Source organism: Rhinichthys klamathensis, unplaced genomic scaffold (assembly GCF_029890125.1).
Source record: "Rhinichthys klamathensis goyatoka isolate OS25496 unplaced genomic scaffold, OSU_Roscu_1.1 h1tg000210l_1, whole genome shotgun sequence".
Lineage (NCBI taxonomy): Eukaryota > Metazoa > Chordata > Actinopteri > Cypriniformes > Leuciscidae > Rhinichthys > Rhinichthys klamathensis.
Genome location: NW_026606735.1, coordinates 1504966 through 1528133, shown reverse-complemented (window position 1 = coordinate 1528133; position 23168 = coordinate 1504966). Strand labels below are relative to the sequence as shown.

General features: G+C 40.1%; 1 protein-coding gene across 3 annotated transcripts; it reads left to right on the top strand.

Annotated features, from left to right (window-relative positions):
- The first annotated feature begins 1868 nt into the window (after window positions 1-1868).
- rusc2 (RUN and SH3 domain containing 2) lies at window positions 1869-22410 on the top strand. 3 transcript variants are annotated; one of them, XM_056263868.1, is made up of 13 exons: window positions 1869-2197; window positions 8825-10537; window positions 10663-11137; window positions 12755-13420; window positions 14339-14599; window positions 14701-14847; window positions 15346-15422; window positions 15534-15708; window positions 15791-15896; window positions 17977-18023; window positions 18201-19269; window positions 20853-21029; window positions 22132-22410. In XM_056263868.1, the coding sequence occupies exons 2-13, from the start codon at window positions 8984-8986 to the stop codon at window positions 22313-22315; spliced, it is 4938 nt and encodes a 1645-aa protein (XP_056119843.1). In that variant the 5' UTR covers window positions 1869-2197; window positions 8825-8983; the 3' UTR covers window positions 22316-22410. The 3 variants fall into 3 exon arrangements, with proteins under 3 accessions (XP_056119843.1, XP_056119844.1, XP_056119845.1); XM_056263869.1 differs by having other exon boundaries at window positions 1870-2197; window positions 14339-14536; XM_056263870.1 differs by lacking the exon at window positions 14339-14599 and having other exon boundaries at window positions 1870-2197.
- The last annotated feature ends 758 nt before the right edge of the window (window positions 22411-23168 follow it).

Below are 23168 nucleotides of genomic sequence, written 5' to 3'. Positions count from 1 at the left end.
TACTGGACTGTAAGAGAACAGAAAACAATGAAAGCACGCCGATGTCACACAGGAAGTCAAAAAGGAGTGATCTAGATTGCTCAATTCAAAACACCGTTTCCTGTTCTTTTCCTCTTCCAGGTACCGTCCACTACTGCCTTTTGACATAAGTCCTGAGTTCAATAGACAACTGAGTTCAATGGCCCTCAAATAGTTAAGATTGGACTGACATCTTCAAGGACATTGTTAAAAATAAACGTCAGCCGCTGCATACTAATTTTGGGATCCGTTGGAAGTCGATGCAGAGTCACACGCTATACAGTAACTGACAGCAACGTCTTGACAAAGGCTTAAAGCATATCTTGCCATCATTACCAACTTGTTATCAGCTAGAATAATCATATACTACTCTTCTGGTGTTTTGGGTTGTATTAATGTATTCATCACTGTGACATTATAAAAAACAAGACCTTTTTTGAGAAGGAGATAGGAGTTTCGACTTCTGAAGGTTACAATACGTTTACAACAGTCTTTCATTTCAAAAGATCAAGGAATTTTTTTTTTTATGTTATAACTTTAACTCAGAGCTCGAAAGAAATGAAGTTTCACAGAAATGAACTCATAGTATTAAATTCAGTTTCACAGACAGGGCTTAGATTAAGCTAGGATTAGGCCTTAGTTCAATAAGGACATTTAAGTCGTTTTTATAAACATGCCTTAGAAAAAACATTACTGGTGTGCATCTTGAGACAAAACAATGGCAGTGACATATTTTAAGATATGTCAGTGCGAGTTGCCTTCAGTTAAAACAGCTCAAACATGCATTTTAGTCTGGGACTAGGCTTAAGACTTGTCTGTGAAACCGGGGGATAAGAGTGCCTTTCATGTGACTAGACCTTAGCACAAGGAATCTACTTTTTAATTACAGTTTGTTTCATATGGTTTGGGAACACTGTACAATTATTTTTTATAAATGTATTTTCAACACAGGAAAGAAACGTTCAGCTGTACTCTGTATACTAATATCATATCCATACACCAATTGTACTGTACTATGCAAATCATTCTGTAAAAGCAAAAAAAAAAACATTTTATACAAATAAAAGACATTTTTACACTTGTTTTTATATTGTTTAAACGTGTAAGTTTGACTGTTTATAATAAGTTAGGTTACATTAAGTTAAGTCTATTATACACAGATGTTAAAAATTCACATCAAAATGAATATTCTGCCATTAATTATTCACCCTAATGGCATTCCAACCCACATGACTTTGAACAGAAAAGGTGAGTTTTTAAAAGAATATTCTGGCTACTTTCCAATTGGCTTTTATTTTAAAGAAAAATATCAATAGCTCATTTAAGACAGCAAAATATTGAATGTGTTCTTTTAAATTATAAAACAATAAATATATTATTCAAAAAGATATTTGAACAAATATTTGTAAATTTTTTTTTGAATATTTATTTTATTTAGCTATATTACAATTAGGGCTATTTACAAAAATGTAATTGGATACTTGGACACTCAAACTGTATATGTCTTTAAAATGACTTTTCGGACCAGTTGGTTAAAACAAAGTAATGTGAGAAGTAAAGTTCTTGCATCATTTGCCAATTTATCAAGCAGATGCCTATTTGTATCTATGCAATGACATTAATACTCAGCAACAGTGTGCCCTAAATGTATAATTTTGGGAACAACTGTTTCCCCCAACTATACAGCTAAAATTAGTTGGGCCCCCTCAGACAGATGGGCCCTTAAACCATTCATGAGACATGCCAGCTATTTTACTCACAGTCCTGAGAGTCAAGGCAGGCATTCTTCGACTGAACAATGATATGCATCTCTAGTAATGACTAGAGTAGGCTGAACAAAGAGCTGCCTGCAGGGGACCAGCAGTCCAACACCCCACCCACTCCTACGCTGTCAAGCGGCAGGCCACAGTATCCGACGCCAGTCACCTGGACCCAAAATATGTGATTTGTAACCTTCTATCGCCTTAAAGATGTCCAAAAGTCAGCATTGTAAGAGGACGCACAGTTAGTGTACGCGCGAGGGACGGTGCGCGCTTCATCCTGACGTAGCGCCGCTCGCTCCAGCGCTGCTCCGCTGTTGCGCTCAATACATCACAAAATCAAACCAAACGTGGCGATCGTTCGCCGTGATTTGACATCGTGATCTCCGGGAATCAAGGAGATGACATTTATTGTCAACGTGAGTATAAATGTGGATTGCTTTATTTTATTTTAGAGGTAACGTTAATGTGATAAACACGGTGTGGTGAAAGCTAACGGTACTGCCCGCTGCCAAATCTTACATCACTGCTGCTGATTCAGATTTTAACCAAGACGGTAACGTTACATTAGTAAATTATTAAGACGGAACTAACGCAACATTACCGACTAGTGTTGTTATTTGAATTATTTTAATGTGGTAGCCTATACAGCCGTTGTGGACGTGTGCGCGTGCACTGTTTTTTCCGCTCATACGCCCGTTTCTACGCTCGCATATGTTGTTAACATTAATGATTTGTATTATGAGGTTTTACTGTATTGAAGGTTGTTTTCTAAGTCTTTAGAATAGTGAATGTCCGGAATCATGGCCTAAAAGAGGCCCATATAAACAAGCGGTCATTGTAGGTTTCTTGTTTTTGGTGCTGATTTGACATCATTTAATTATGCTTTGTCTTGGCCTTGATTATGATGGTGCATTGCATTTTCTTTATTAAAGAAAGAATATACACGTTTTAAAATCACTAAATAGGCCAACAGATGCAGAGCGTGCTGCTGTTATGTCAAATATGCCATATGATTCGCTGTGCTCGCGTGAGGCCTGTGTTTGCGCATATCGATCACAGCGCCAGCGGTTTGTGAACCATCACCACATGATAACCTCGGGCTTATACACGATAATATCGGAGGGGGGAAATCGATTTTAGCGAACGAACAGGCGCATATAGGCCTGTTAATGTAACGTTACACGTATGTGTGTGTTTGTCAATGGCCGATTTTTCAATGTTGGTCACTTTTCTGCTATGTTGACTTTAGGAAAAATTAATCTGGAATAGATTAAAATACATTTGCTTTTTATTTTTTAGTATCTTTCTTAGGTGTCATTATCATAAGGGTTAAGAAACATTACATTTCTTTTGATTATATATGTTTATGGTTAATTTACTTTTAGCTTACAAACAAACAAATAGCTACATATAAAAAATGCACCATTTATACCAAATACATTTTTGATAAATAATATGATCTTTATTCTTAGAATGTTCTAAATGTTGCAATACAGAAACAATCTGAAGAAGTTACTTTTTTCAAGATTTTACAGTTGTCAAAAGTGTCACTCCAGTACCGGCATTTCCCTTAAATTTCATCTATAAATATTGTTCTAATGCACATTACATTCCAATAAATTGATCGCAGGCCTACTTATTATCTTACAAAAAACATTAAACTTTAATATTTTGGAATTTTTTTGACTGTGTAACGATCTCAATTTATTTTGTGTTATATAACGGACACAGACTGAAATCTGTTTCTTCCTGCCTCTGAAAGAACTTTCTAGTCCGATTCCATTAAACAAAAGCAGCTTGTGTTCAAGAGATGACGGGGAGATGTGTTCATTTAAATTTGAAGCTTATTATTAATTGTGAGGGGACAAAACTGACCATATAGTAAAACTGACTGTAGAAACTACAGTATTTTAAATCATAGTTATACAAAAGTTATAAGGGTGTTTTGGGTAATGCGATTGAATTACAGAAGGGCTTTTCCTTGCTGAACAGGAGCTGGATGTTTACTTTCATCACATTTACTTTCTACATCCATAAAGTTACACATTATTGAAAGAAGTAAATCTTTTATCTGTAGAAGTCAATTCAGAGAGATAGCAACTCATTATATTCTGACTATAACCTTTAAGATTTGCATGCTTTTTTTATACAGCTTCAAGTTTCCAAAATGGCTGTATGAAAGTAGGTCTTGAAATTACTATATATTTTTTTGTCACCGCAGCCTGTAATTCAGTTAGTTAGTCTCTTCTTCTACTGTAAAAAGAAAGGGTCAATCATTTAGAATAAAATTGCATATTAACCTTGAATCATCTAAAATATTCTACTAAAAAGCTATCTGCACTTCTATACATAAATTCACTACTCAGTTGCTTATTAAAAAACAAGCTTTGTTTTAAAAACCTGAACATCTGTGTTTGTGTGTGAGAGGCATGCCGTCTTGTTGCCGTCTGTCTGCAGCTGTCTGTCTGATCTTGTTAAACGCCCAGTCTGTGGAATGTAGTAGCTGTCATGGCCTGTAGTTATGTAACAATGAGACGAGAGAGAGAGAGAGAGAGAGAGAGAGAGAGAGAGAGAGAGAGAGAGAGAGAGAGAGAGAGAGAGAGAGAGAGAGAGAGAGAGAGAGTGTATTTTCTGCCCCCTTAACCAGCCTCTATGTCGCTTTTTCGTTTTATTTACAGCGGTAGATTAGGATGTAGTGATGTAGCTTGACTGGTGCTAATAATTTCAGCCAAATAATTGCCCTGGTCAATCTCACGGTCTATCATTTGTTGCTCCCTACACTATGTCTAAGTAGTGTGTGACTGATTTGATGAAGTCAGGCTAAACTGAGTCATGAATTGCTGGAAATAGCTGCATCAGTCTGTGTGGACTAATTTCAGGTCTAAGATACATTTCAGTGTTTCTCCTGCAATGTCAAGCTGAAAGTGGAACTTATCTGCATCCTGTTTTGCTTATTCATAGTTTATTGTTGAGACCCTAAGAACCAAGAATCTTCGTTAATCCTCTTAAAGGGATACTCCACCCAAAATTTAAAATTCTGTCATCATTTACTCACCCTCAAGTTGTTGCAAACCAGTATGAGTTTCTTTCTTCTGCTGAACACAAAGGAAGATATTTTGAAGAACGATTGGAACCAAACAGTTGTTTGGCACCATTGACTTCCATAGTAGAAAAAAAAATACTATGGAAGTCAATGGTGCCAAAGTTCCAATCGTTCTTCAAAATATCTTCCTTTGTGTTCAGCAGAAGAAAGAACCTCATACAGGGTTGCAACAACTTGAGGGTGAGTAAATGATGACAGAATTTCCATTTTTGGGTGAAGTATCCCTTTAAAGTTGCAAAGAAATGGAAGAAGCATCAGATATTGTTTCCTGTATTGTGACATACACCCAAGTAAAACAGATTATCGAAAAAGAAAAAAGGTTGGATGGGGACATGGTTGTAAGTCTGAGTGTGCAGTCAAGAACAGGTGGAGTTTAAGTGGTCTAAATGATTGGAGAAGTCTGTCATTGATTTTTTTTTTTTTTTTTTAGAATTAGCTAATAGAGTAGCAAAGAAAAATCACCTGTCACACTGTTTATGTGAATATATTTTAATCTTCTAATACATTTCAGCTAGGAAATCCTGCAGACTGGATGACAACGGATTTTAAAAAAAGAAAATAGTTTAAAGAAATGTGATCCAGAATATATTTCTTGTCTTTAACACACAGACTGGCAGGAACACATGAGTGTTACGTAATGGAGTTTAGGCCATCCTTAAAAATATTTTGGTTTGCAGTAACAGCAAAAAAAAAAAAAAAATAGGGTCGGTAGGTAGGTCTATATATTTTTTTTTCAAGATTCAATGTAAAAAAAAAAGGATAATTTTGGTCATGGTGATTAGGTCGGTATGAATTTAAACAAATTTGCATATCGTGACGTCACTGACTGGGTCTTCAACCCCCATGCCTTCGGGCGCACCATTGCGAACCTCATTCTGATACAGGTTATAGACCACAAACAATTTGAAATCTTTGTAAAAAAAAAAACATATTTATTGCATTAATTCCAGCTGCATTCATTTGGAAAAAAATAGGCAGAATCAAAAGAAAAAAGGGAGCCACTAGATTTCAATGAAAGTGGATTTTCAGAGGGAAACAAATAAATTAAAATGACTAATCTCACCAGCGCCGCGCCGACCAATAAAACAGCGCGTTTGGCACCATTCGTTTACATTTGACCCATACTGTTACAAGCCCCCTTTCTGGTCTAGGGGCAGGGAAGGAGGGTAACAAAAAGTTGCAGGGAGAGAGTGAGAGATTTGACCCATAAACATCTGCTATTATTAACGGAAATCAGTGTGGTCAAATAGCTAGGCGCATTGTAGGAAACTATAGGCCGATTAAGTAGTCCTGACATATTATGGAATGGTCGATTTTCTTTTGTGCAATTTAGTACATTTCGGTATGGGATGTGCTGTTTTATTGGTCAGCGCGGCGCTGGTGAGATTAATTCGCGCCGCTCTGACCATTGGCTGGCGCAAGCAAACACTTCTCCTGCGCTGTCGAGTCTGTCGCGCTCGCGCGTCTCGGTCCATTGAGCCACGCAGATTACAAGTCAGCGCAGCGCGAACTCTGTAACACACCGCGCCGTTTCGTCCCCCTTTCGGTGTGTTTGGCTTCCCACACTTATGTGTGTTTGTTTGTCAGAGCCTGCAGTTGCTGTGTGACGCGCGTTCGCGGTGGGCATGTCATGACGAGCTGGACGGGCTCCGAGAAAAGGCCGTTAACATCGATTCCCTATTTGACCATTAAGAATTTCGAATAATGAGCGACTAAATGTAGGCTCATACAGACGTATTTCACAAGCAGCCGAGCCGCAGCCATCATCACCGAGCGCGAACCATTGACAGTGAATGAAACGAAGCGAACGCACAGGCCATAGTGTGACATGCGTAAACCAATGGTGTAAACATAATCATAATAGATGACGCCACGGGTTTTTATTTAAAAGAAAGAACGTAGCCTACGCAATTTATATTCACAATACTTACTATAATAAATGTATATTATTTTATTGCATTTGTATTAGTTGTTTGAAGAGTAAAAAAAAAAATCGGTCGGTCTTAATGCAAGTTTACAACCGGCAAGTCAGTCGGACTAAAAGGGGAAAAAAATAAATAATTGGGTCGGTCCTAATTTGACAGGGTCGGTCGGGTTACGGCAAACAAGAATATTTTTAAGCATGGCCTTAATCTGGTCAGACTGCAGGGTTCTCATTGACAGAGAATCGTTTGCTGTTGAATGACGCATAAATCTAATGGGCTCCTCTATTTTGAGGGAAATTTTTCGAGCAACAAATGTAAAATGTAGTGACAACACTGGCCCAATAGACCCAAGACTTCTGTCAGTCTGCCCAAAACTCTCTCATATTGGCCCTGGGCCATCCTTATTGTTGAGGCGTCCACTACATAGAAAATGAATGCTAATAATCGACCATTATAATACGTCCATGCAAGTTTAGGCAAGTAGAAAAACCATAATAATTTTTTTCTTGGAATTTATTTGCACTCTTCTGGATTATGTCATTAATTTAGTCTTGTGACTATACAATGGTATCTATTACCAACACTCTGACAAACACTTATTGAGGCTTTCAGATTATGTAAAATGCTCTACTGGCGGCATGGTGGCTCTCTGGGTATCACTGTCGCCTCACAGCAAGAAGTTCTCTGTGGAGTTTTCGAGTTCTCCCTGTGTCAGCATTGGTATCCTCCCGGTGCTCTGGTTTTCCCCACACAGTTCAAAGACATGCAGGTTAGGTGGATTGGACATGCTTAATTGGTCGTGTGTGTGAGTCCCAAGCAATGTAATGGGGAGGATTGGGAAACGACCTGGCAACCTACACCGGAAAAAAACATTGCCAAGAAAATTCACGGACAGTCTTGCGGATGTCGTAATCACCAAGAGTTGGATACAACTGAAATGGTTAATGAGAGAGAATATGATCTACTACTCCACAGAGATAATTTTAGGTCATTGGCAAGGTTTGCTTGCCCTCTGCCTGTTACTTTTTGCTGTATCCGTCCACCCCAACTACAGGTCACTGATCCACAGCCATTTCCTCCTTCAAGACTTCCAGCTGTCTAAAATGAGGTCAATGTCAAGTGCTCACCCCTCCCTTCCTATCTAGTGAATCTCTTGACAAATCAGCACCATTTGTACACCAGAAAAAAAAAATCTGAATATCAGTTTGACCAAAATAAGAGCCAGGGTGAGAGCTATGGTCCTGTGGGATTAATTAGCCCATGTGCCATGTGCGGGTGACATGAGCTCAGCTTGTGTCCTTTCCTTAATCTCACATTTCCTGTCCAATTTCTTCTGTCCCTGTAAATAAAAGTAGCAAAATTGCCAAAAATATAAAAAAAGATCACTGTTAGAACTGAAAGTGAGAAAGTGAGGTAGTTTTATGGAGACCTTACCATCTCCATTACAAGTAAAGCTCTTAGTATGGTAAAATGATTTACAATGTGTTGTAAAGACTAATCTGGAAAAAGTAAACCGGATGTATTTCTCTTGAAAATGATTTTTTTAAAGTTGCAATGTAGAATGGTTCTCTTCACAAGTCACCTCAGTTTTACTGTAAATGGTGTTTAAGAATAAGTTTAAGAACATTTGTGTTAGTTTAAATGTATTTACCTTTTACCATATAAATTAAAATGATACAATATGTATTTACTTGTAAGTTTATTCAAAGTATTATTCATTGTCTACATTCTGAGTCTATTATCATCTATGGACTATGAGCAGATGGAGGCAGAGGCATGTAAACTGGATTTACTTAATTATTGTTTTGTTTGTTTGTCTCTAGGTTTATTTTGTCTGGTTTTTACACTCATGATTTGTCCCAGCGGATCATTGCTTTATGTAACTTTTTGTTGAAAATGATATGATTACACAATGCCAAATTAAAATGCCCTGTCCTCTTATGAACACCAGATAACTTCATGTCGTACTTGAAGACAATTTGAAGCTGAATCCTGTCTTGTCTTTTTTCCCTCAGATGTTTTCCTTCCGCCAAGAGATTCTCTTTAACCTTTTCTTTAACGTTCATCACTCTCCAAAACCACGGATTGGCATTGGTCGTGTGAACTAAAGTTCTCTGAAAACCACCTTCTGCAAATATCCAAACATTCTTTGTCCTCACCCACACCAGGAGAAGATGGACAGTCCACCTAAGCTAGCCGGGGAGACTCTTATTGTCCACCACATTCCGCTGGTTCACTGCCAGGTTTCGAGCTCACGACAGTGCTGTGGTAATCCGTTGAAAAGGAACAGTAATCCCTTCAGCTGCCCGGAGAACCTAGGATTGATTCGGACAACCTCCCTACCTGAGAGAGACATTCTTCAGCGGGAGGCATTGGTGTACAGCAGCCTCATACAGACGTCGAGCAGCAGCCTTAGCTCTAGTGATACTTTTGGGGATGGAGGAATGAGAGGAGGAGAGAAACGAGGAAGAGGAGGGAGAGAAGGGAGTATGGCAAGCGACACTTCCTCTTTCACCTCAAGCAATTCCGAAGATCAGACTCAAGGCTTGCCAACGAAGACAGGAGAACGGCCAAACTCTAGACGTAACCCCTTTCTGCTCAACACTGAAGATGAAGATGATGAGGATGAAGACAATCTGAATGGATATTTGGAAGACTCCTCTTTTCACCTGCATGGAAATTTGCATGAAATCTCAAATTCAGTGCTTGCAAATGAAGACTTGCCCCCTTTCCATTTACATGACTTTGGGTTCACCACTGAACCTTTTCTCTTGCATGGGTCTACAGAAAAACAGTGGTGTTCTACAAATGGGCCTAGTGGGGAAGCAGAGACCAGAGACCACACAATAGGTGGGACTTTTGATTTGTCTACTCACATGGAGGGCCTAAACTTGCTGAGATTAGATAGCCAGCGGCGCCACGGAAGCAGTGGTTCCACTCTTTCAATGGACTGCGGTGAGCAAGAATGGGGTGAGGATGATGATTATGAAGACCAGTCCATGCAGGGCGGTAGAGGAAGTTCAGAATGTTCCAGTCTGGCAGCACCACACTGCTCCTGTTGCAACCTTTCTCAGCCATACCCTGAACCTTTTCAGGAATCATTCTCTGAGTGTCACCAGGGCTACGGCAGTGATTCCTCCTGCAATAGCTCAGATGGAGTGCTGGTTAACTTCAGCACGATTTTCAACAAAATGAACAATGTTGTCCCAGCCAAGCCATTGCTCAATATCAATAGTTCTGGTGAGCAATCTTGTGCCTCATCTGTGTCTGGTCTCATTGGGATGTGCGGGACAGAATGTAGCAGTGGACATGGAGCTTTCTACCTGGACTTACACACGTCCCCGATTGAACCCCCTCAGCATCCTTTGGCCACCCAAGAACATGCAAACTCTTCCTCTGTATCTCAGCCACAAGGTGCCACTATTGAAGTAGATGCCAACTGTAACTCATACCACAACCTCCTTGGAAGTGAGGGACTGTCCTCTGCTGAAACCTCTGCCAATGACCTCACCTCGTGTCTTCAAAGCCAAGCTCGCTTGGTTGTAGCAACACAGAATTACTACAAGCTTGTGACGTGTGACCTTTCTTCCCAGTCCTCTCCCAGTCCGGTGGGATCATCGGTCACAAGCTGTTCAGATGAGCACAGCAAAGGAAGCCCTACTCTGCCAACAGAGTACTACCTATTTCAACAAATGAAAGAGGACGAAGACGAGGAAGATGCAGAACTGGTATATTATTTACTTTATATGGTGTTGACTTCTTGTATTTAGCATTTTGTGCCATGCCTCATTATGTACTCCATAGCAATATGACACTACCTTGAACATTGTATCTTTTTCTTTTCTTTTACCAGAATGAAGAAAAGGATCCAACTGAGATTGACTCTACCCATGAGAATATAATTGAGGGGCAGGTGTATATCAACATCTCCCCACCTATGACAGCCTGCAATTCAGTTGGTGCTTCAGGGAGCAGTCGTCCTCTTTCTCGCAGCTACGATCGTATGCTGGACAAGTCTCCATCTCCTCGCCTTGGATCCTTGGAGCGCATGCTCAGCTGCCCTGTTCGGCTAAGTGAGAGTGCAGCTCCAAGCCCACCTCCTCCACCACGTGTCACTTCTTTTGCAGAAATAGCAAGAAATAAGAGGAGAACTGGAGGGTCACCATCACAGAGGGGTGGCATGGAGGCCACGTCCACACACTCTCACTCTTCTGGAGAGTTCTCGCCCATCCTGGAAGGCTTTCCGCAGGGTCAGAGCCACAGTTTGCCACCACTCACTCGATGCCATAGTCAAGGGAGCTGTGAACAGACTCGAACCATAGGAGAAGGTAAGAGAAAGTTATCTCCAATATCTTCTAAAAAAGAGGATTGTTAAATTGTTAGGATGGAGGATGGTTAAAGTGTTGTTTGTAAAAGCTGTTTTATTTTTTGTTGTTTTGTGGATTGACTGAGTTACACTGTAGTTTCTCGGTTGATTTTGGGACTCCTCTTGACTATTTGTTGGTTGGGGAGCGACATAATTTCATTTTATTTACTGTGAACATTTCTCTAGCATTTCAAACCTAGCTAGCATTGTGTATTCTTAGTGATTGCCCTTAACATGATTGTTTGCTTTATTATCCAAGCCAATTTGGTTAGCATCTGCTAAAAACATAAATGTAAAGCTACCACTGTTTCCACTCTGGCAAGTTGCTAGGCTGTTGTTAAGAAAGAGTTTTTAGCACGTTGATCTGCGGCTACTAGGATGTTCTGGGTGGTTGCTAGAGCATTGCTATGAAATTCTTGATTGTTCCTTACTGGCCGTAATCGAAATAGTCCACCTAAAGTCTCTGATATTTTGGTCTTCTAGATACTGTATGACTTTGGACCCAAAATGTAAATTCAGTCATTCCCAAACCATATGACTTTCCTCCATGTAATACAAAAATATCTCCAGAATCTCCTTTCATTTTCTGTGGAGGAATGGATGTCATGTGGGTTTGGAACAACATGAGGGTGAATGAAATATGACAGGCCTAATGTTTGGGTGAAATTATATATGGCTTTTTTTTTATAGTCTGCCAGGTGAAAATCAAGTCTGATACCTTAGGAAAGTAATAGCTAATACTAGCTTAGGAAAGTAACTATATTCTTCAAGCTGCATTATTTAAGGTTTATTTGAGGTCTGTAGCACAAGTAGTGCATGAGTTGCATGCTAAAGTTTAATAGTTAGGTTAGAGGGTTTGAGAAAGCAAGAGAAATAGGCAGTGTTAGGCAAGTTTGTGTTGTGTTACTGCAATGGATGTTAATTCTCCTTAATGCTGTGCTGCCCCTGCTGGCTGTGACTGAGTACAGCAGTGTTACTAAGAGCTCTGACATATGAGTATCCAGGCATGTGGAGCCAACAGTTTGCGCAATAGCCGAGTGACGTTGCACACACACTGTGTGCCGGTCAGAGCACACACAAACACACATACCCAGAGGTGTACACAGACAGAGGAGCTTCATAAACAGGCTGTTTTAGACATAATATCCTGGTTGTTTTTGTATCTCTTTTGGTCATTAAGTTTTTGGAGCAGTGTTTTAAGGTATGTGTTTGACAGAATTGGATGTTTTTTTTATAGGTATGGTTATGTTTCAGTTTCATAATAAGACTCTGTTGTCTCCTTTGCTATTGCAATTACTACTGCTAAGGTTTTATTTCAGCTGTTTTAAAATGCTGTGTCACTGCCATAGCAATTCTCGTCATAGCAAAATTTAGGTCAGATCATTTGATTCATATTATAATTATATTTATCTATGACATTTATTTTTATTTTAATGATTTAGATTCATAGGTTCATGCTATGCTATAGGTTCTGCATTACTGTCTTGAATGCTACTCTGCCATAGATTTTGACGCTTTGTTCTTAATCTTTATATCTCTTATTTTCCTCTGCTTGTATCTCTTGTCTTTCTACCCCTAGGTGGCCTGTCTAGCTCCACGGACTCCTCTCCAGTTGTAATTCGCTATAGCAAAAATCAACGTCCGACCTCATTGCCTATTCAGCCCTTCACTTTCCAGCACCAGTTTGGAAAACCCCAGGCGAAGCCTATCCTTCCTCTTCTGGACGGATACATCAGCCATATGCAGGCTCGAGGGGCTGCAGCACCTGAGGGTGGTGAAGATGAGTCAGAAGAAGACCACAAGTCACCTCACGACAACTCCAATGCACCTACAACAGTGCGTCCGTCCCCACTGGGCAGTTACTCCCCTGTTCGCCTCCAATGTGCACCCACCTCTTCTGGAACCTGCTCGACATGCTCTCCGACCCCGGGTGGTCTGAGGCCGCCACGTTCCCTCTCTTGCCCCATCTCTGCAGGTCTTCTGCCCCAGCATACCCCAACTGGAGTGGCCATACGTACAGAGACTTCTAAAATCACTCCCTTACCTCCTACACCGCCTCCACCTCCGGTGATGAAGCAGAATCCGCTGATGCCTGCGTTGCCCACTAGAAGTCACTGTTTCCACCGTGGCAATTTGCCGACGCTTCCCAGCTCTTGTCTCAGTCCTCTTGGACAGTTGGAGCCGGCGCCACAGGAAGAGCCAGTGAAAGTTTTACCGGCGTGCGTGACACAGCGACAGCCTAATGGTAGGTTCGGAGTAAAAATTTGTGAATTCAGACACAGTTCTAGATACTACTGTGTTGTATATGACTTTATAAAGTGAATGTTATGAAACTTGAATTATTTTATAACATGAATATGGTTTGCCGTTTTTTATATATATATATATATATATATATACATATATATATATATTAGAGTTGTCAAAAAGTACAGACTTCGGAACCAAGTCGGTACTGAAATTGTAAAATTGTGACTCTTTGACCGCACTTAAGCGGAACCGTAAACGCATCTTATGAGCACTTCGACACAATGGCCAATCAGAGATGTCAACGCAACGGAGCGTTTGAGAGCACACGGAAGTGTTTGAAAGTGGGTTCCCGTCTGTATCTGTGTAAGTGCTCGGAGCAACATGTTTTTGAAGCACTGATCATTGTACCCAATCACAGACATATCCAATGAGCGCGTGAGTACAATGGGCAATCAGCAGTGTTTATGATTCCGCTCAACAGCACTCAAAGCGTCACATTTTTTAAGTTTCAGTACCGACTTGGTACTGAGTGGGTACTTTTTGACAACTCTAATATATATATATATATTTTTTTTGCTTCTGAATTGAGTTGTATAGGCCAAAAGAGTCATACATTTCACTATCTGAACAAAGCCTTAGCTCCCATACTTAGACCTTGGCTTTTCTTTCCTTCAACTGCTGCTAACAACTTCTCTTTTCTGTCCCTCCTGCTTCCACTTCTGCCCATGTTTTGCATTGCATCACTTTGGCATTTCAACAATTTCATCTTACCCTTGTGTCTGTTCTTTCCTTTTTTCTACTTTTCCCTATATATGTACATCCATCCATCTTACTGCCCAATACTTCATTCTTTCTCTTCATATTCCATCTATCATTTGCCACCATCCCCTTTTCCTTCCATTTTGCCTTCCAGTGCACCACCTCTCCCCCCAGGCACTCAAATGGAGAGAGTACAGGCGCAAGAACCCTCTGGGTGTGGAGCGCAGTAAAGACGGCCATCATTCTCTCTCTTGTGCTTTGGAAAACAAGACACCTGGAACTCGTGTCATGCGACGCAATGTGTTTGATTTCCCTCCAACCAACCAACCACTCAGCTTCGGCAGACTGAATGGTGCTGAACCAATTTCTGTCACCCAATGGGCGTTTAGGGGAAGGAGCTGGAAAGGGGGCTGGGGTGGGGGTCATTTTGTTTGTAGTTAGTGAACACTTAAATTTGACAATGATGTTATCTTTAGTCTGTTTTATACAGCACACTGATGTGTTTTTTGTTTATAGGTCAGTCATTGAGGCAACTGCCCCAGTGCTACAGCGACTTTCTGCCTGATTATTTCTCTCAGACAGAGCGCCCCCCAGAGGAATTCTGCTTATCTCCTGATGCTAATACTGACGAATCCATTTCTATAGACCTGTTGCAGAAGAGAGGTGTGTGATTTTTAGTTTGTAGTAACACTTACAGTGGCACAGCATAAGATCTTTTTTGCATTTTAAGCAATGTCTAGATTGACCTTTATCTCCATAGTAATTTATACAGCAATATAATAGCACATCTGTGGTTAATATGAACCTTATCGTTGTGGTGAGCCCTTTAGCTCTTAAATGAAGTATAGGAATATTGCAATGCAGTACATACATCACTCTCACATATGAATCTGCAGTAAATGTTAAGTGTGCCCTAGGGAGTAGAATGCAGAAGAGATCTAGGTCTCTTGACGTTGTTCCCACTGGGTCCTCCTGTCAATCAAACATGGCCCATTTGCTCTCATCTCACAGATTGACAGGTCCCATCAATGAGAACTGCATTAGCGCATGACAAGTGTGTGTTTGTGTGTACATACTCTTAGTTGGAGTTTAATTTTATTAGATCAATTAAATAATATAATATGTTCTATCCTGTCTCCTCTATATGTCCTGTTCTACTAGGTTTGGTGAAGGCCATAAACACAGCAGTGGATCTGATAGTTGCTCATTTTGGTACCAGTAGGGATGCAGGAGTTAAGGTACTATATTATTACATTTAAAATAACAGAGTTAAACTCAATATACTTGAATAAATTGAAGTATCTCACTAAAAGCTTTACCCTCTGGTCCACTTTCACTCTCTCTTATAGGCCAAATTGGGTAATAGCTCTGTTAGTCCAAACGTGGGTCATCTTATTCTAAAGTACCTGTGTCCTGCCATTCGTGAGATACTGCATGATGGGCTGAAAGCGTATATACTGGACCTGATCATTGGACAACGCAAAAACCAGCCCTGGAGTGTGGTCGAGGCCTCTACACAACTCGGTATGAGAAGAATGGTGATGATAATGAATATTATATGGATGAGGATGAAGGAAATTATTTATGTTTATCCTTTCTGTCCTAGGTCCCTCTACAAGAGTTTTGCACAGTCTATTTTCTAAAGTCAGTCAGTATTCTGAGCTGACCAATCACAGTATGAGACTCAATGCCTTCATCTTTGGCCTGCTAAAGTAAGCCTCTTTCATGTTTCGCTCTCTTTTCATCTCCCTGCTTTCCCTTTCACTCATTCTAATCACGTTCATCTTCACACTGCCTATGAAAGCACATTTTTGGACCTTTCATAATTTTTTTGACTGTTAAAGCATTAACATCTAATTTACTTTCTTAATAAACAATCTTTATTGTGTAACACGTTGGATTCCTGTCAAGGTTTTCTTGTTGAATACAACCTTTCAATTGGAAATGCGTCACATTATGGAAGCAAGATTCATTGTGAATGTTGACTTTAAAATGGACCCTTGGTTTCATCTGTGCTATTTGATTCCTTTCTTTTATATTTATCAAATATTCTGAGGGCACAGTTTGAGAGCATACAGTATTTGTTATGAATAAGGTTGCTGATTCTCAGATTTGATCTATTAGATCTGAGTCTAATAAGCACAACAATACAAAACTCTTAATATTTGGTGAAATAGTCCATTTCTTTTTGGAACTACTAGTTTTTTTAGACCATATTTTAGATATCGCCTTAGATTTTGGCATAATATTTTTAATACATTTTACTGCCTACCTTTTAGAACAGTCTTTGCATTGAAAGTATACTTATGATGTCTTGAAATGGCGTCTTGGTAAGCATCTAACTAGGTTTTGGAACAGATCGACAGTGTATGATCTTTATCAGCACTGTAACAAGCCAGTCTTAAAAACCTCAACCCATGCTGCCTAAAGCTCTGGAGTGTGATTCAAGAAGTCTTTAGAAGTCTTCAAAGGCTCTTTTTTTTTTTGCTTTGATGGGTCTTGACATAGTCATCTCAGCTCCTGTGCAAACTTCCTCTTTTCCTCTTTGATCATTCGTTTCAATTATGCATTCTGCAGCATTCTCATCTCTCTCTCTCTCTCTCTCTCTCTCTCTCTCTCTCTCTCTCTCTCTCTCTCTCTCTCTCTCTCTCTCTCTCTCTCTCTCTCTCTCTCTCTCTCTCTCTCTCTCTCTCTCTCTCTCTCTCTCTCTCTCTCTCTGTCTGTCTCACTCTGTGATGTGGTCACTCTGCTTCTTAAGATAAATACAGAGTACAGTTATCACGTTCAAGGCTCCTTGTTGTTGCACTTGTAATATTTCACTTGTTTAAAGGGGATTTGTCTAGTCCAGGGGTCTTCAACATGGGGTCGGCACCCCTAGGAGGTCCACAGCACTACTGCAGGGCAATAATTTTTTTGATTTGGGCAAGTCATTTTTTTTGGTAAACACATTTGTGTTACATAAACTGTTTATAGCTAGTCATCATGAAGCGCTGCCTTTACATGTAATTTTGAATGTTTGTAGATGAATAAAACATTATCCAGTGGCCTAATACTTTCATTTGTAATATCGGTTAAACACATTTGTTACAATATGCCACGTAACAAATTTACAAATCTCATCCTCGCATATAAACCCACACATATATGTATAAATATATATTATTCTGACCAAAAAATTATGCTTCACAGTTTCCACAAAAATATTAAGCAGCATTTTTTTTTTTCATCTGTGATAATAATAAATGTTACATCAAATCAGCATATTCGAATGATTTTGGAAAGGTCACGTGGCAATAAAGACTGATATTGTTGAAATTGGAATTATTCACAATAAACGACTTTTTAAAATGGATTAAAATGGAAAACAGTTATTATAAGTTGTAATAAACAAATATTGTACTTCTTCCACAATACTTCTTTCAAAAACATTAAAAAATCTTATCAACTCCAAATATAATGGAAAAAAATGTATATCATTTATATATTAATAGAATTGTATATATTATAATAAAATGTGTATTAAAAATATTAGTAAAATTAAAGATATATGATGAAAATGAAATAGTATTTATTAGAGTATTAAATTATGTAAATATATTAATATTGTATTCTATACATGTTATCATAGGCTGGACTTAGAAATTCAATTTTGCACAATTTGTAACAGTGGGTCCCTGCTCTCTGCTCTATGTCCAAGGTTGAAGACCCCTGGTCTGGTACAAGTGTATTATTTATGTTATTATCCAGTAATGTTCCAGGTTTGATTTTTATTCTACCTCGACTGTTTTTCAGCTTGCGATCTTTGGAATTCTGGTTCAATCACATTTATACACATGAAGGTAGGAAAATGCTTTCTGCACTTTTCTTGTCCAAGCGTAGTTGGCTTGTTCACAGTAATGGTGATGTAGAGCCAAGATTTTCAGGTTTCAGATACTCTATTGCCAGCATAATTCTAATATTTAGTGGTTTTTTTTGTGTGGCTGTCTGTCTTTTCTCTCTCTGGCATGATTCCTCAGACATCATAGCAGCACACTACCACCCATGGGGTTTCCTACCCCTGTCTCAAGGGGCGTGCCAGCCACTGTTCGAAGAGTTGCTGCTCCTGCTTCAGCCGTTGTCACTGTTGCCCTTTGACCTTGACCTGCTATTTGAGCCACACCAGCTACAGAAAGGGGAAGAACACCTGAGACGCAAAGAACAGCTGTGCTCTGCACGCCAAGGCCTCGACCAATCAGATCGCTCCACCTTCCAGCTAATGCGTGGCTGTGGAATGTTGGAGTCTGGTGCACAGGAAATGGGAATACTGCCTCAGAGAGAAAAATTCATGCTGAGAGATGAGGACAGCCGGCTTAGGACGGAGGGAGTGATATTAAAAATGAAACGAGATGGGCGGAAGAGTGAAGGAGAGCGTGAATCACGGGATAAGGAGGCTGGAGTTGGCAAAGAGTGTTTGAGGAAGAGTGACGCAGGGCTGATAGAGGGTGGTGGGTGGTGTGCTGGCAGGATGAAGGGAGTTGGAGAAGATTGTGAGAAGGAGAAAAGGAGAGAAGGAGATGGAGCCAAACAGAGAAACCGACAAGCTGGCTGGTGGTATCAGCTGATGCAAAGTTCACAGGTTTACATCGACAACTCTGCCGAGGGCTCGAAATTCGTGAAGTTGGAAAAGAGGAGGAAAGGTGGCATTGAAAGTCACCGGCAAAGCCATCCACCTACTAGAGAAGGTGTGGTTGAGGGGGCTGAAGCCATTCAACAGATGGATGAACAGGTGGAACATGGTCGGACCAGCAGTAGCAATAATAATAGTGCTGGCAATGGGGTCCTCCACCAATCAGCATTGTCAGAACCCACCAAAGCTGCAAAGGGGAAGCCATCGTGGATGGGAAGTCCACCGGAATCAGTGCTCACTGAGCTGAAGAAGAGCAAGGAGAAGCAGCTAGAATGCCAGGATGCCTATGAAGGGGTTCAGGCCCAAGCAGGAGCAGGGGAGGATGGGTCGGCACAGGTGCTCCGTTGGGGGCGGCTGTTTGGAGCTGGAAACGCAAGCAAGATCGAGAAAAGTGAGCAGAAATCAGTCAGGAAACAAAGGTGAGTTGGCAAACATCCACCTCTTTCCGTTGGAGAGTAATCAGTCAGCATGTTTTCATCAGTCAAGGCCTGTTCCACATCAAGAACGTTAACTATAAAGATAACTATATTTGCGTCCACATCAACATACGATAAGTATGTCTGCCACATTAAATGCTTGGGCTCTTTATGGGATGGGTATTGATTAGGGATGCACCGAATCCAGGATTCGGATTCGGATTCGGCCGAATATTGGGATTTTTAACGGGGTTCGGTTTCTGCCGAACCTCAGAATTTTTTTCCACCGAACCGAACCCTAGGCTTGCACTACGCGCGCTACGTCGAAGTCACCGATCAGTGAATGACATCAAAGTACCGCGTGAACGAATAGAGAGCAGACGGCTCCTTATGCTTTTGAATTGCTCTCGCGGTACTTTGATGTCATAAACTGATCTGTCTGTGCAGCGCCGGTTCAAGTCGAACAAGCCTGTAGTGTAACGCGTTGTGTCAGGAAGAAAAATAGGGATAGCTCACAGCTAAACTTATTGCAGAGGCCAGACAGACTCACGGAGGCGATTGGCATCTCACAACTCGCACTTTATTCCACAATCGAACTTGTGTAACTGTCTGTCACACGTTCTACCGTCCACAGCGTTACTTAACAAAATAAGGTAAAAATGAGCATCAAACAGAAATAACCCGCATACATGGGCATGTGTTCGAGGCGCACGGCACATACGGCGCGCAGTTCTTAAAGGGGCCACACCTTATTTCCACTCGTTACAGTAGGTGGACCGTTCGAATGCAGTAGGCTGTGAGAAAGTGAAAATGGAACTCGTGAGCAGAAAAAGTGTTGTTTGGCAGTACTTTAAGTGAAAGAAGGCAATTCAAGTCGAGCTACATGTTCAATTTGCAATGCCGATTTGTCTCATGGTGGCAAGGACTCTAAATAGGCTACACAACATCGCCGCTGTTAAAATGCATAATGTTGCTTATTCTTTTTTTTTTTTTTTTTACAGTTATAAAAGTAAAAGTAGTGTTTATTATTTACGGTAATAAAATAAAATGAAAAATCCACTTTGTTTACTTCATTAATGTGTTTACTGTGTTAATGGACTGAGGATGAGAGTAGGATTCGGTATTCTGTTTCGGATTCGGCAGAATCTTAACCAGTGGATTCGGTATTCGGCCGAACCCCACAAATCTGGATTCGGTGCATCCCTAGTATTGATTGATCAGCTGGAAAAAATAGTTCTGAATTCCAATCATATTGTTCCTCTGTGTCGTTATTGTAAATGTTCAGGTTTGAACTCTGATATTCTCTTAAAATTAGAACAATAATTAAAACTTTATAGTTATTGGTCTTGGTGTAAACAGGCCTTTACACATCACAAATATGCTATAAATGAAGTTGTTCCATAATTGGGTTTCATTTCCTTCAACTTCACCAAGCTTCATCATTTTTTTGTGTGCCAAACTTCAATGGCTTTGATTTCAGAATGATTTAGTTTTACACATTGCCAGCTGCTTACAACACTTTTTACAAAGGCATTTTTAATATAAACTTTGCTAACTTTCTACCTTTTCTACCTACATGGTTTCAGATTGCCATCTGGTTGGTTGAGTCTTGACCGTTCTGTTTTGGATTTGGTGGCTCAGTCTGTTGGAGTGGGGAAAAAAGCAGAGCAACAATCGCTCACGTTTCAAAGCCAAGAATCCCACCTTGGCCCAACTAAACAAGCACAAACACAGAATCCCCCAACACAGAGACAAGCCCTTCGGTAATGTTGGTAGACAATACATAATGACTAGATTTGTCATTTATCTAGAAACCAGTGCTTGGCAAGGCAGCTACAGAATAGTTTTTAATTAGCTTAGGTTTTAGACATTGATTTAGGCTGCCTAAATGAATTCCACAAACATTGTCACTGTCATTACGCTTAGTAAACATCTTTTTTTTTTCAATCATCTGCACACAGTTATCAACGCCTATTGCTTCTGTGCCACTTTGTAATGATAAAACACAGATAAAAAAGATACAAATAAAAAGACCAATTACAATTCAGTATCCAAATGTTACAATGACATTACTGGTGTCAGTGAGATTTTTTTATTTAATTTATTTTAATATTACATTTCTTGTATTATAGATACAAAAGTCAAAAATACATTCCACAACATAAAAACACAAGACTGAAATGATCAAAGTTTGAATCTGTTTGTTTAGCGCTTTGAGATTAATTAATTCCCAAAAACTGAGGGTACGTTTACACAACAACGATGTACTAAAAACATTTTTATTTTTTTCGCGTACAGACGATAATGTTGTCAAAACGATCCCTGTTCACACGGATAAAAAAAAACCGACTAAAAACGCTGCCAGGCCAGTAGGTGGTGATGTCACTTTGTAAAGAAAACACAATGCACCTATAGACTGAACATGTAGCATGCATGTGCATGACGTCACCGTTTTTAACAAATTCACCTTTTTGTAGTTTACACAGACGATAATGGTATTGTTTTCAAAAACCTGCACTTTGAAACCCGTTTTTAAAAAGTTTGCGTTTTCAGGTCGCTAAAATGCCATTGTCGTGCAAATGAACTGCCAAAACGCATAAAAAGTTTTCTGTTTTTAAGTGGAAAGTGTCATGTAAACAGCCCATAAGAGGAAAAAAAAATTATGTTTGATGAATATTAAGAGCTGTCTTGCAAAACAGTGTTTCTAAGAACATTTAGTGTAATTATTTGAAAATGAAAAGACATTACTGCTATACCTGATTAATTATCTCAACTACATTTTCTTTGTTTCTTTGACTCTCTGTCTCTATCCCTCTCTCTTTCCCCATTTTCCCTCTTCATCCCTCTGTTTTCCATCTCTTTCAGTGAAGTGAAGGCGTTATGCCATCATATTGCCACAGAGCCAGGCCAGCTCAGTTTCCACAAAGGTGACGTGCTGCAGGTGCTCAGCAGGGCAGACTCTGATTGGCTGCTGTGTGCTCTGGGCGACACACAGGGCCTTGTTCCCATCATATACGTCACCCTGATTGAGGACAGTCAGGAGCGCTGAAACTCAGGCTCTGAAAGAGACGGGTGCGAGATGAGATGCGATTGGGGACAAAGAGGAGGGTCACTGCTTTTCTGAATATAAAAGCTGCTGCACAAGAGATGATTCTGACGGATTCATTTTGTGCTTGCATGCGTATGTAAACACCAACACACACACACACACACACACACACACACACACACACACACACACACACACACACACACACACACACACACACACACACACACACACACACACACACACACACACACACACACACACACACACAAACATCACACTTTGCTGTTGTGAAAGCACCCTCTTTGTTTCAGTGAACAGCAATGTTCTAACCAGTGATTAGAAAGTGTAGATCTAGTTTCTGATTCTGAGTAGTGAAATTGTTTGCAATGAGCCATCAGGTTTTGCAAAATAGCTTGTAATCATAAATGTCAATAGCCTTTTAAAAAAACCAAATGAAGTTGTTAGATGACACTACTGGCGCTTATGCCTTGTCTTTATTAAATACTGTATGATTTCATGTAATCTAGATGTTAGCCAATTCATGTGTTGCGACAGACAGTGTTTGCACTTGCCCTTCAGAGGCCGCGCGTAACCTGGAGGTCATTCGTGAACATCTCGTTGTCACTCGCAAATAACCGTATGAAGCTGAATAGTACATCACTGATTAAGGGACATCTTGGTTTTTACTGCAAGTCCACAGGAATTAAAGCTCATTAACGTTGAAAAATATACAACATTTTCCAGCCTTATACGACAAGGGAAATTAGGCTGTCCAGAGGCATTTTTCTCTCCGAACCTGTGCTGCTTTGACAGGTAAACAGATATACTAATGCTATCGCCACAATCTCTG

Excerpts from the sequence above, each read along its gene's own strand:
- rusc2 (XM_056263868.1), top strand. The coding sequence starts at position 8,984 with ATGGACAGTCCACCTAAGCTAGCCGGGGAGACTCTTATTGTCCACCAC. Across the intron at positions 10,538-10,662 it reads ACGAGGAAGATGCAGAACTG|AATGAAGAAAAGGATCCAAC; the intron begins GTATATTATTTA and ends TTCTTTTACCAG. Across the intron at positions 13,421-14,338 it reads GACACAGCGACAGCCTAATG|TGCACCACCTCTCCCCCCAG; the intron begins GTAGGTTCGGAG and ends TTTGCCTTCCAG.